Below are 13,349 nucleotides of genomic sequence, written 5' to 3'. Positions count from 1 at the left end.
GGGCACCTGGGTTGATTCCATGTCTTTGCTATTGTGAACAGTGCTGCATTGAACATAAAAGTACATGTGTCTTTTTGGTTGAGTGATTTATTTTCTTTTGGCTACATACCCAGTAGTAGTTTTGCTGGGTCAAATGGTAGTTCTGTTTGAGGTTCTTTGAGCAATCTTTCCACAATTGCTGAACTAATTTACATTCCCACCAACAGTGTATAAGCTTTCCCTTTTCTCTGCAGCCTCGTTGACATCCATTGTTTTTGACCTTATTTTTATTTATTATTTTTTTTTGAGATGAAGTCTCACTTTGTCGCCCAGGCTGGAGTGCAATGGTGCGATCTCAGCTCACTGCAACCTCTGCCTCCTGGGTTCAAGCGATTCTCCTGCCTCAGCCTCCCGAGTAGTTGGGACTACAGGAACGTGCTGCTGCGCCCAGCTGATTTTTTACTTTTAGTAGAGATAGGGTTTCACTACGTTGGCCAGCTTGGTCTTGAACTCCTGACCTCAGATGATCCACTCGTCTTGGCCTCTCAATGTGCTGGGATCACAGGCATGAGCCATCGCGCCCAGCCTCTTCTTTTTTTAATAGTCATTCCAACTGGTGTGAGATGTTATCTCTTTGTGGTGTTGATTTGCATTTCTCTGATGATTAGTGATGTTGAGCATTTTTTCATGTTTGTTGGCAGCTTGTATGTCTTCTTTTGAGAAGTGTCTGTTCATGTCTTTTGCCCACTTTTTAAACAGGTTATTTGTTTCTTGCTTGTTCAGTTGTTTAAGTTCCTTATAGATTCTGGATATTAGACCTTCGTCAGATACATAGTTTGCATGGGTTGTCTATTTACTCTGTTGATAGTTTTTTTTTACTGTGCAGAAGCTCTTTAATTATGCTCGACTTGTCAATTTTTGTTTTGTTGCAACTGCTTTTGAGAACTTCATCATAAATTATTTCCCAAGGCCAATATCCAGAATGGTGTTTGCTGAATTTTCTTTTAGGATTCTAATGCCCATTTAGATGTATGGGAAAATTGGCCTATAAATACTATAAATGTAGATTTGAAAATCATTGGCAGACAGATGACAACCAAAAATATACAAGTTGGACCAGGTGAAATGGCTCATGCCTGTAATCCTAGTGTTTTGGGAGGCTGAGATGAGAGGATTACTTGAGGCCAGGAGTTTGAGACCAGCCTGGGTGACATAACAAGACCCCATCTCTATAAAATGTTTTTAAAAATTAGCTGGGTATGGTGGCATACACCTGTAGTCCTAACTACTTGGGAGGCTGGGGCAGGAGGGGTGGTTAAGCTCAGGAGTTTGAGGCTGCAGTGAGCTATGATTGTGCCACTGCACTCCAGCCTGGGTGACAGAGGGAGACCCTGTTGAAGAAAAACGGAGAAGGAATAAGAAAGGAGAAGGAGAATAAAGAGGAGGAGAATGAGGAAGAGAAGGAGAAGGAGGAGATGAAGAAGGAGCAGAAGAAGAAGGAGGAGATAAAGAAGGAGCAGAAGGCCGGGCGCGGTGGCTCAAGCCTGTAATCCCAGCACTTTGGGAGGCCGAGACGGGCGGATCACGAGGTTGGGAGATCGACACCATCCTGGCTAACACGGTGAAACCCCGTCTCTACTAAAAATACAAAAAAACTAGCCGGGCGAGGTGGCGGGCACCTGTAGTCCCAGCTACTCGGGAGGCTGAGGCAGGAGAATGGCATAAACCTGGGAGACGGAGCTTGCAGTGAGCTGAGATCCGGCCACTGTACTCCAGCCTGGGTGACAGAGCGAGACTCCGTCTCAAAAAAAAAAAAAAAAAAAAAAAAAAAGAAGGAGCAGAAGAAGCAGAAGGAGGAGAAAGAGAAGAAGAAGGAGGAGGAAAAGGAGGAAAAGAAGAAGGGGAGGAGAAGGAGGAGGGAAGGAGACGGGAGGGAGGGGGAAGAGGAGGAGAAGAAATACACTGCTTACAGAGAGTGTATTTTGAGAGGAAAAGAACCTAAAGGATAAAATGCTGATGAAAATCTCCAAGGGAGAGGCAAAGAAAGAGAAAATTGTAAAAGAGATTGAGAAAAACAGACCAGAAACTTTGGATTGGATTAATATGAGTTCAAATTTTGGTTTCAATATTTATTAGCTGTGAAATCCTAGAAGGAAACTTGTGGTAGTTTGTATTAATAGTAGCTATTGCTCTATACCAAATGATCCTAAAACGCAGTGGTTTAAAACAGCAAACATCTCACAGTTTCAATGGTCAGGAATTCAGGAGTGATTGGCTTGATGGTTCTGACTCGGCATCTCTCTTGAGGTTCCAATCAAGCTATCATCTACAGCTCCATCATGTGAAGCCTTAACTGGTGCTGGAAGAGTCTCACTCATATAGCTGGCAGTTGGTGCCAGCTGTTGGCTGGGGTGCCTAAATTCTCTTCCAGGTGGTCTTTATCATCCAGGACCTCTCTTCACAGGACAGCTTAGACTTCTTTTCATGATGGTTGGGAGGGTGGGAGAAAGAAAAACAGATATGCACCCAAGACAGAAACCACAGTTTTCTTATAATGTAATCTCAGAAGTGACATTGTATTACTTCTACTATATCCCATTTATTAAAACCAAGTCATTAATCCAGCTCACACTCAAGTGGAGGGGATTACAAAGGAGCAATGAGTAACAGGAGGTGGGAATCACTACAGGCCATTTTAGAGGCTGACTACAACAATATTTACACTCTGTGAGGCTGTTTTCTCATCTATAACAAAAATGCTGTAAAGACAAAAATCAATGTGCAAAGAACACAAGCATTCCTATATGCCAACAATAGACAAGCAGAGAGCCAAATCATGAATTAACTCCCATTCACAATTGCTACAAAGATAATAAAATACCTAGGAATACAGCTAACAAGAGACGTGAAGGGGACAGGAAGGGGAATAACACACACTGGGGCCTGTCTGGGTAGGGGGCAGCAAGGGGAGGGAGAGCATCAGGACAAATAGCTAATGCATGCGGGGCTTAAAACCTAGGTGACGGGTTGATAGGTACAGCAGACCACCATGGCACACGTATAACTATGTAACAAGCCTGCACATTCTCCACATGTATCCCGGAACTTAAAGTAAAATAAAATTTAAAAAAGAAAGAAAGAAAGAACCTCTAGGGCATAGCCCACTTGGGCGGGGCAGGAGGGATGCTGTAAAGATTAAATTATGTATATAATACACATAGTGGATAGTTGCCCAATTAATGCTATAACTATTATTATAATAGTTGTTATTCTTACCACCATAAAAATGTGGCCTGAGAGGTAAAGAAAAAAAATCAGATGAAAGAAATAGAAGAAAAGGAAAAGAGAATTCAAGAAAGAAATAGTATCAAATGCTTTGAAGGGACTGAAAAGTGTAATATCCAAAGGGACTGGATGCAATATCCATTTTATTTTATTTTATTTTTTAATTTATTTTTATTTTTGAGATAAGAGTTTTGCTCTTTCACTCAGGCTGGAGTGCAGTGGTGTGATAGCTCATTGCAACCTCTGCCTTCCAGTTTCAAGCGATTCTCCTGCCTCAGCCTCCCAAGTAGCAGGGATTACAGGCGTGCTACCACATCTGACTGATTTTTGTATTTTTAGTAGAGACAGGGTTTCACCATGTTGGCCAGGCTGTTCTTGGATTCCTGACCTTGTGATCCACCCGCCTCTGGCTCCCAAAGTGCTGGGATTACAGGCGTGAGCCACTGCGCCCGGCCATAATATCCATTTTATGGAGTAAAGGGGCAAAGCCAGACTGCCCTATGTTTTGGTTTGTTTGTTTTTGTGACAGGGTCTCCCTCAGTCCTCCAGGCTGGAGCACATTGGTGTGATCATGGCTCACGGTAGTCTCAGCTTCCCAGGTTCAAGTGCTCCTCCTACCTCAGTCTCCCAAGTAGCTGGGACCACCAGTGTGTACTGCCATGCCCAGCTAATTTTTTAAAAAAAATTATAGATTCAATGCTATTCCCATCAGACTACCACTGACTTTTCACGGAATAGTGAGACAAAGGTCTCACTATGTTCCCCAGGCTGGTCTTGAACTCCTGCACTCAAGCAATTCACCTGCCTTGGCCCCCAAAAGTGCTGGGATTACTTACACACATGAGCCACCATGCCCAGCCCAGACTGCCCTATGTTGAAGGATAAATGGGAAGTAAGAAAGCAAGAAGTATGAGTTTAAACCAATCTTTCAAGAAACTTTGCTCTACAAAGAAGACACTTAGGGTATTTAGAAATGGGTGTGAGATCAAAAGTATTTCTATTATTTGTTTACTTTTTAAAATGGGAGGGACTTAAGCATGTTTAATTGCAAATGGGAACATATAAACTAACACAAAAGGAATATAACTGATAAACACATAAAATATGTTTAATAAAACAAAAATGCAAATTAAAACTGATGAAGCATTAAGAAGGTTGGAGAAGACAGGTACTCATATACATGGTTGGTAGGACTATAAACTGGTACAACCTTTCCGGAAAGCAATCTGGCAATGTGTGTCAAAAATTGTAAGTGAGAGGGCAGGGCACAGTGGTGCATGCCTGTGATCCCAGCACTTTGGGAGGCCGAGGTGGGCGGATCACAAGGTGAGGAGATCAAGACCATCCTGGCTAATACGGTGAAACCCCCTATCTATTAAAATAAAATAAAAAAAATTAGCAGGGCGTGGTGGCATGCGCCTGTAGTCCCAGCTACCCGGGAGGCTGAGGCAGGAGAATCGCTTGAACCTGGGAGGTGAAGGTTGCAGTGAGCTGAGATGGTGCCATTATACTTCAGCCTGGGTGACAGAGCAAGACTCCATCTCCAAAAAAAAAAAAAAAAAAATTATAAGTGAGAAAGCTCTTTGACCCAGCAATACCATTTCTTGAAGTCTATCCTAGAAATAGTCACAAACATACACAAAGACATTTGTACAAGGATGCCCAATAGGGAAGTGGATAGATTAATTACAGCATGTCCTAGTCACACAATGGAAACTGTGATGTAGATCTATTTTTATGGACTTAGAAAGATATCCACTATTTAGTAAAACTTTTTAGCAGTTCCTCAAAAAGTTAAATATAGAATTACCATTCCTCAAGGATCTAGAACTAGAAATACCATTTGACCCAGTGATTCCACTACTAGATATATACCCAAGGGACTATAAATCATGTTACCATAAAGACACATGCACATGTATGTTTGTTGTGACACTATTCACAATAGCAAAGACTTGGAACCAACCCAAATGTCCATCAATGATAGACTGGATTAAGAAAATGTGGCACATATACACCATGGAATACTATGCAGTCATAAAAAAGGATGAGTTCTTGACCTTTGTAGGGGCATGGATGAAGGTGGAAACCATCATTCTGAGCAAACCATCACAAGGACAGAAAACCAAACACCACATGTTCTCATTCATAGGTGGGAATTGAACAATGAGAACCCTTGGACACAGGGCGAGGAACATCACACACCGGAGCCTGTCATGGGGGCAGGGGGGAAGGAGAGCATTAGGAGAAATACCTTATGTAAATGATGAGTTAATGGGTGCAGCAAACCAACATGGCACATGTATACATATGTAACAAACCTGCACGTTGTGCACATGTACCCTAGAACTTAAAGTATAATAAAAATAAATAAATAAAAAGAATTATCACAGGACCCAGCAATTCTACTACTAGGTATATACCCCAAAGAACTGAAAACATGGACTCCAATAGATGCTAATGTTCATAACAGCATTATTCACACTAGTCAAAGGGTGGAAACAATCCACGTATCCATCAACAGATGCATGGATAAACAAAACGTGATATATCCATACAATGGAATATTATTCCACATAAAAAGGAATTAAATTCTGATACATCCTACAAACAGATGAACCTTGAAAACATCGTGTTAATAAGCCAAACAAAAAGGACAAATACTGTATGATTCCACTTACATAAAATATAGAGAATAGGCAAATTCATAGAGTCAGAAAGTAGACTAGAAGTTACTAATAGCTGAGGAGAGGGGGTAATGGGGATTTACGTTTAATAGTTACCAAGTTCTTGTTTGAAGTGATGAAAAACTTTTGAAAGTAGATAGTAATGATAATTGTATAACACTGAAAATGTAATTAATGCCACTGAATTGTAATTTTAAGTATAACCACTTGAAAATGGTTAAAATGGCAAATTTGTAAATGAAAAAGGCTACAAAACATCACAGTAAGTATATTAATTTTTTAAGTGCACATACATGAGTATCTAGATGTGCTTGTCTCCAGATGAACACATGTACAGAAAAACATCTGGAAGTTTGTATACCAAAATCTTAGCAATCACTTCTTCTAGGTGGTGAGACTGCATGATCTTCACTTTCTTCTTTTAAAGTTTCTATACTGTCTACATTTCCTAAAATGAAAATATATGACTTATGAAATGATTAACAAGCTACTTTTAATTTGAAAGTGAATGGATGCTGAAAGATTTATTTATGAATGCAAGTCTATATTTATTGCTATAAGGAATCAGAGGGGGTATGAATTACTTGCCATTTATCACTCTCAAGCTATGTTGTATTAATGAATATTAAAACGATAATATATATCTCCTGGCTGGACTACTGCCATGTTCTCCAAGCTGGTCTATGTGTCTTTAGTTTTGTCCCACTCTAGTCTATCATATCATCAATAAAATGATCTTTCTGCAAGGTAAATCTGATCATTTTACTCCCTTGCTTTGAAGCCCAAAGTTCAAAGAGTCAAGAATAAACTTCTATGAATGGACAATGTGCCCTCTTTAGTCTGTCTTCTGCCTTTTTCAACTGTTTCTGCTACTTATTGCATTGCCAGCATCCTATATTTGCAACTATTCCAAACTACTTCTAGTTTCTATATTGAATAATGATATTACACATTTCTGTTTGCCTATGTTATTCCACATACTTGAAATGTTATCTCTGTCTGGAAATTTCTTATTTTTGTCAACTCAGCTAAAAATTCTCCTACTGTGTGAGGTCTCCCTTGAGCAGCCCCTCCTCATCTAAATAGAGTTGATCTCTCCTTCCTTTGTGCCACTACTCTTACTCTGAATATGCTGCTTTAAGCACTTTTCACACTACACTGCAATTACTTTCTAACCTGTTTCTTCTACAAATTGGAAATTCCTTGAAATGCCATGTGTTTTTTACTGTATTCCTATAATTTTCCACTGCATATGACACAGACAATAGTCAATAAATATTTATTGAATATGTACACAGATAAAATGAATTAAATGAATGTTAGCAAGCACATGTATTAAGAATATCTACTTTATTAAAGACATGTATATTATAAAAATAAAAATATCTGCTTTAAGGACTAATTACAGAGCTCTTTAAAAATAGTATACTTCCCTAGAACGTATATTACAGGATTTTAAAAATTTAGATTTCCAGCCATACCAGAGCACTTGACTTGCCTTCCCACTGTAAATAGCTAGAAAACTAGATATAGTGTATGAAACAACAGTTTTCAGACAACGAACTACAAACAGGGAAAACTGTGCTCTCTGAGAGAAAGAGGAAAAAGTGAGATGAACCCTATGATTACTCAGGCTTACTACCTAGACACTTTCTACACCACAGCACAAGGAAGGGGCACTCTTGCAAAGCAAGATGGTCTGAGTTGAGAAGACAGACATCAGAATTTAAAGAGACTAAACTGGCTGTCATTTGTGAGGCAATGTACTGAAAATGAAGGAGCTACCCAGAAAAAGAGCTCTAGACATCTGCTATTTAATCTGTTGCTGAATATTAAGTGGGACATGTGAGGAGTAAAAGTCCATGAAGACATACAGGGGAGCCACAAGCTGAGCAATTTCCAGAGCTCCCACAGGTCTAGGTAAACTCTGAGTTCCAACAAGCCAGACAGGAACGAACTTACTGATAAGTTCACAGTTATGATTAAAGATTTCAACATTCTTCTTCCACTAATTGATAGATTACACACACACACACACACACACACACACACACACACACACACACACACACAATCTATAAGGATAGAGAAGACTTGGACAATACCAACCAACTTGACCTAATTGACATTTATAAAACATTCCACCAACCAACAGCAGAACACACATTCTCTTCAACAGCACATGAAATATTCACCAAGGTAGACAATACACTTGGCCAAAAAATAGGTCTCAGTTTCTTTCAAGAAAGAAAGGAAGGAAAGGAAGGAAAGGAAGGAACGAAGGAAGGAAGGAAGGAAGGAAGGAAGGAAGGAAGGAAGGAAGGAAGGAAGGGAGAAAGGAAGGAGGGAGGGAGGGAAGGAAAGGAGAGAGAGAGAGAGGAAGACAGAGAGAAGGCGAGAGAGAGAAAGAAAAAGAAAGAAAAAGAGAGAGAGAGAAAGGAGGGAAGGAAGGAAAGAGAGAGAAGGAAGGAAAGAAGGAAAAAAAAGAAAAAAAGAAAAAGAAAGAGAAAGAAAGAAAGAAAAAGAAAGAAAGAAAGAAAGAGGGAGGGAGGGAGGGAAGGAAGGGAAGGAAGGAAGGAAGGAAGGAAGGAAGGAAGGAAGGAAGGAAAGAAGAGGAGAAAGAAGTAAGCTAGCTGGTGTAGTGGTGTGCACCTATAGTCAGGCTGAGGTGGGAGAATTGCTTGAGCCTGGCAGATTGAGGCTGCAGTGAGGTGTGATCACACCACTACACTCCAGCCTGGGTGACAGAGCAAGACCCTGTTTCTCTCTTTCGACAGACATATAGGCAGGCAGGCAGGCAGGCAGATAGATAGATAGATAGATAGATAGATAGATAGATAGATAGATAGATAGATAGATAGATAGGCAGGTAGGCAGATAGATAGATAGATAGATAGATAGATAGATAGATAGATAGATAGATAGATAGATAGATAGATAGATAGATAGGCAGGCAGGTAGGCAGATAGATAGATAGATAGATAGATAGATAGATAGATAGATAGATAGATAGATAGATAGATAGATAGGCAGGTAGGCAGATAGATAGATAGATAGATAGATAGATAGATAGATAGATAGATAGATAGATAGATAGATATACATAAATGGGGTTTTGCCATGTTGCCCATGCTCAAAATGTTTTAAGATTTCTCTTGTGAGGTCTTCTCTGACCCATGGGTATGAGTATGAGTATGACCCATTGGAAATATGTTGTTAAACTTTCAAAAATTTGAGAATTTTCCAAATATATTTCTGTTAATGACTTCAAATTTAATTTAGTTGTGGTCAGGGAACATTCTAGTTAAGACTTTAATCCTTTTAAGTGTACTAAGACTTATATTTTGGCCAAGTGTATTGTGTACCTTGGTGAATATTTCATGTGCTGCTGAAGTGAATGTGTGTTCTGCTGTTGATTGGTGGAATGTTTATTTTTGTTGTTTGTTTTGTTTGAAATGGAGTCTCACTCTGTAGTCCAAGCTGGGGTGCAGTGGCGCCATCTTGGCTCACTGCAACCTCTACCTCCGAGGCTCAAGCAATTCTCATGCCTTAGCCTCTCAAGTAGCTGGGACTACAGGAGTGTGCCACCATTCCTGGCTAATTTTTTCTGTTTTAACAGAGGTGGGCTTTCGCCATGTTGCCCAGGGTGATCTCGAACTCCTGAGCTCAGGCAATCCACCTGCCTCAGCCTCCCAAAGTGCTAGGATTACAGGTGTGAGCCACCGCGCCCAGCCGGTTGGTGGATTGTTTTATAAATGTCAATTAGGTCAAGTTGGTTGGTATTGTCCAAGTCTTCTCTATCCTGACAGGCTGTGTGTGTGTGTGTGTGTGTGTGTGTGTGTGTGTATACTTGTTCTATCAATTAGTGGGAGAAGAATGTGAAAATCTTTAATTATAACTGTGAATTTATCTTTCTCTTTTCAGTTCTGTCAGTTTTTCCTTCATGTTTATATGTGTGTGTGTATGTTGTGTATATATATAGTGTATGTATATATATTTTTTGTATATATATATAGTTTTTTTAACTGAATGGAAAATGAGAAAACTACATATCATAATTTGTGGGATGGAACCAAAGCAGCGCTAAGAGGAAATGTTATAGCTTTAAGTGCTTATATTAGAAAAGAAAAAAGGCAAATAATCTATGTTTCAAGCTTAAGCAGCTAGAAGAAAACCAATTTAAACTCAAAGTAAGCAGAGTAAAGGAAATAAGAAAATTAATAGCAAAAATCAGTGAAATAGCAAATAAACATGGCAGAGAAAGGAATGAAACTAAAACCTGTTTTGTTTTTTTGTTTTGTTTTTGTTTTTGTTTTTTCCTGAGACGGAGTCTCACTCTGTCATCAGGCTGGAGTGCAGTGGCATGATCTCGGCTCACTGCAATCTCCGCCTCTCAGGTTCAAGGGATTCCCCTGTCTCAGTCTCCCGAGTGAGCCACTGTACCTGGCCCAAAACCTGATTCTTTGAAAAGGTATCAATAAAACTGAAAACTTCTAACTAAAATGATCAAGAAAAAAAAGAGAGCGAGAGAGAGAAGATATAAATTACCAATACCAAGAATGACAGAGGGACATCAATTTGATCCTAGAGGACTAAATAATAAGAGAATATTATGAGCAACCCTAGCCAATAAATTTGACAACTTATGAAAAGGACAAGTTCTTTGAAAGATAAAAAGTACCCAAACTGGCTCTTTTAGGGGTCCCACAACACCCAAAATCAGTTTCATTAGGAGGACTCATAGGACTCAATATATACCCATACACACAGCTAAGATTTATTATACAGAAATAATACAAAGAAAAACAGGTAAAGAAAAAGGCACATGAGTTGCAGTCTGGAGGAAACCAGACTTCCAAAGGTCATCTTCTAGTAGAGTCACATAAGACAAGCTTAACTCCCTACAGCATTTAATTGTGACAACATATGTGAATTGCTGTCTACCAGGGAAGTTCATTAGAGACTCAGTGCCCAAAGTTTTTTGGGGGAGGGTGCTGTTCATGCAGGTACCCTCTATCTAGCATGTGCCAAAACTCTAGAATCCCAGGAAGAGTTGTTGTTCAGAATAAACCACATTGTTTGTACTAACAGTTTAGGTACAGTGAGCCACTCTTGTCAGGAAATGGTGAGAATCCCCCCAAAATTCAAGTTTCCAGGCATCAGCCAGGGGACAACTTTACTAGCTGGACTTTCTAAGTACAGCATTCATAGGGGTGCTATGTTAACTCTTTCCTGCACACCAACATAAGAAGAAATGAGAATCTGAATAGCCCTGTAAATAATTTAAATACTGAATTTGTTATTTAAAATATTCCCACCAAGAAAGTCTACATACCTCCACTGGTGAATTCAACCTAACATTCAATAAAGAAATCACACCAACTCTACATATTGAAAGGAATATATTCCAACTGAGTTTACTTGACCAGTATTACTCTTGATACAAAAACCAGTTCAAAGATTGCAAAGAAAAAACAAACAAAACTTATAGATCCACATTCCTCATCAATACAAAATCCTTAACAAAGCAGTAGCAATTTAAGTCCAGTCATATATAAAAAAAATAATATATTATGACCAACTCAAGTTTATCCCAGGAATGTAAGGTTATTTTAACACCTAGAAATCAATTGATGTAATTATATGAAAAGAATAAGAAAAACAATCATAATAGACACAGAAAAAAGCATTTGACAAAATTTAATGTCCATTCATGATAAAAACTCATTTGTGATAAAAGCTCAGCAAACCAGATATAAAAGGAAACTTTCTCAAACTGATAAAGAGTATAAACAAAAACATATAGCTAAATTGATAAGAAATGGTGAAAGACTAGTCTCCATTTAAGATGAGAAACAAGGCAAGCATGCCCACTCTCACAATTGTTATTCAGCATTAGAGGGTCCTAGCTAGTGCATACATTGAGAAAAAGAAAATGTATACAGAGTTTTAGAAATAAAGTAAAACTGTCTTAAACTTGCAGACAACATGATCATATATTATAGAAACTCCCAAAGTTCAACAAAAACAACTATTATAACAATAACTTAATTTAAGAATGAGGTCAATATACAAAAACCAATTGTACTTCTAAGCTGGGCATGGCAGTTCATCCCTGTAATCCCAGCTACTCAGGAGGCTGAAGTGGGAGGATCACTTGAGCCCAGGAGTTCATGTACAGCCTGGACAACATAGTAAGACCTTGCTTGTCTCAAAAAAATGTACTTGTATATATAAGCAATTAACAATTATAAAAATTTTAAATACTGTTTACATTAGGATCCCAAGACATAAAATATCCAGGAATAAATTTAACCTAAAATTTCCAAGACCTATATGATAAAAACTATGAAACACTTCTGAGAGACATTTTAAAATATCCAAATAAACGGAAGCTATACCATGTTCATCGACTGGAAGACTCAATGCCAAACAAAACCCCACAGACTTTTAAAACAGAAATTGAGACACTGATTCTAAAAGTGATAAGAAAATACAGGACTTAGAATAGCAAAAAACTGTTTTTGGAAAAAGAACAATATTGAAGGACTTAGCTATGTTTTATAGCTTCTTTAAAAGCTACATTAATAAAGACAGTGTTGTATTGGCTTAAGTATAGACATATAATCAATGGATCATAATAAAGAGTCCAGAAATAGATCCACACATATTTGATCAACTGATTTTCAAAGAAAGTACTAAGGTACAATGGGAGAGAAAATAGTATTTTTGACGTATATTTGTGCTGGGACAATTGGAAATTCATATACAAAAATGACCTTCAATCCTTATGTCATGCTGTATACAAAAATTAACTAAAAATGTATTAGAGACCACATGCATATACTCATTTTTTTAAAGTTGAGAAACTTAAAGTATAAAACAGGGAAAAAAATCATAGTGACAGTCTTAATTTCTTTGATAGTTTGTACCCCACAACATACTTAAATTTTACCTGAAACTTTTTGTCTTCCTCAAAAGTTTTTTGATTGCATAATTTGTTATAATGTTCTTGTAACTTAATATGAGTTTCTTTAAGGGATGATAATTCATTTTTAATCTTATTAATTTCTCCATTAAGTTCTTCAGCCTGTTATAAAATGTAACCAGAATAAACAAGTATATCAAGTATATAAACATGTTTTGTCTGAAAATATTTCATTAACGAAAGTTTCAGGAAATAGTCAAAGAATCAAAACAATCACAAAGTCATTATTAATATTAAGAGCTACCATTTATTGGATTGGGCTGACTACTTAATAAGCATAATTGCATACTCATCAAAACGCTGAGGTATTATTATGCCCAATTTACAGGTAAGAAATGTGAGGCTCACAGAAGTTAAGTAACTTGTCCCAGATCAAGCAGATACAAAATGGCAGTGAGGATTTAATTCCA

General features: G+C 38.1%; 1 protein-coding gene across 5 annotated transcripts in view; it reads right to left on the bottom strand.

The window, feature by feature from the left end:
• The window catches only part of LOC105471513 (coiled-coil domain containing 73), a 265,590-nt gene that overhangs the window by 15,148 nt on the left and 237,093 nt on the right, over window positions 1–13,349 (bottom strand). For all 5 annotated transcript variants that reach the window (XM_071074899.1, XM_071074901.1, XM_071074900.1 and 2 more), the window contains one exon: window positions 12,907–13,041. In XM_071074899.1, coding sequence (XP_070931000.1) covers window positions 12,907–13,041 — 135 coding nt within the window. The remainder of the gene's footprint in view (window positions 1–12,906; window positions 13,042–13,349) is intronic.

Source organism: Macaca nemestrina, chromosome 12 (genome assembly GCF_043159975.1).
Source record: "Macaca nemestrina isolate mMacNem1 chromosome 12, mMacNem.hap1, whole genome shotgun sequence".
NCBI lineage: Eukaryota > Metazoa > Chordata > Mammalia > Primates > Cercopithecidae > Macaca > Macaca nemestrina.
The sequence above is the reverse complement of the archived record's forward strand: the minus strand, read 5'-3'. Positions and strand labels throughout refer to the sequence as shown.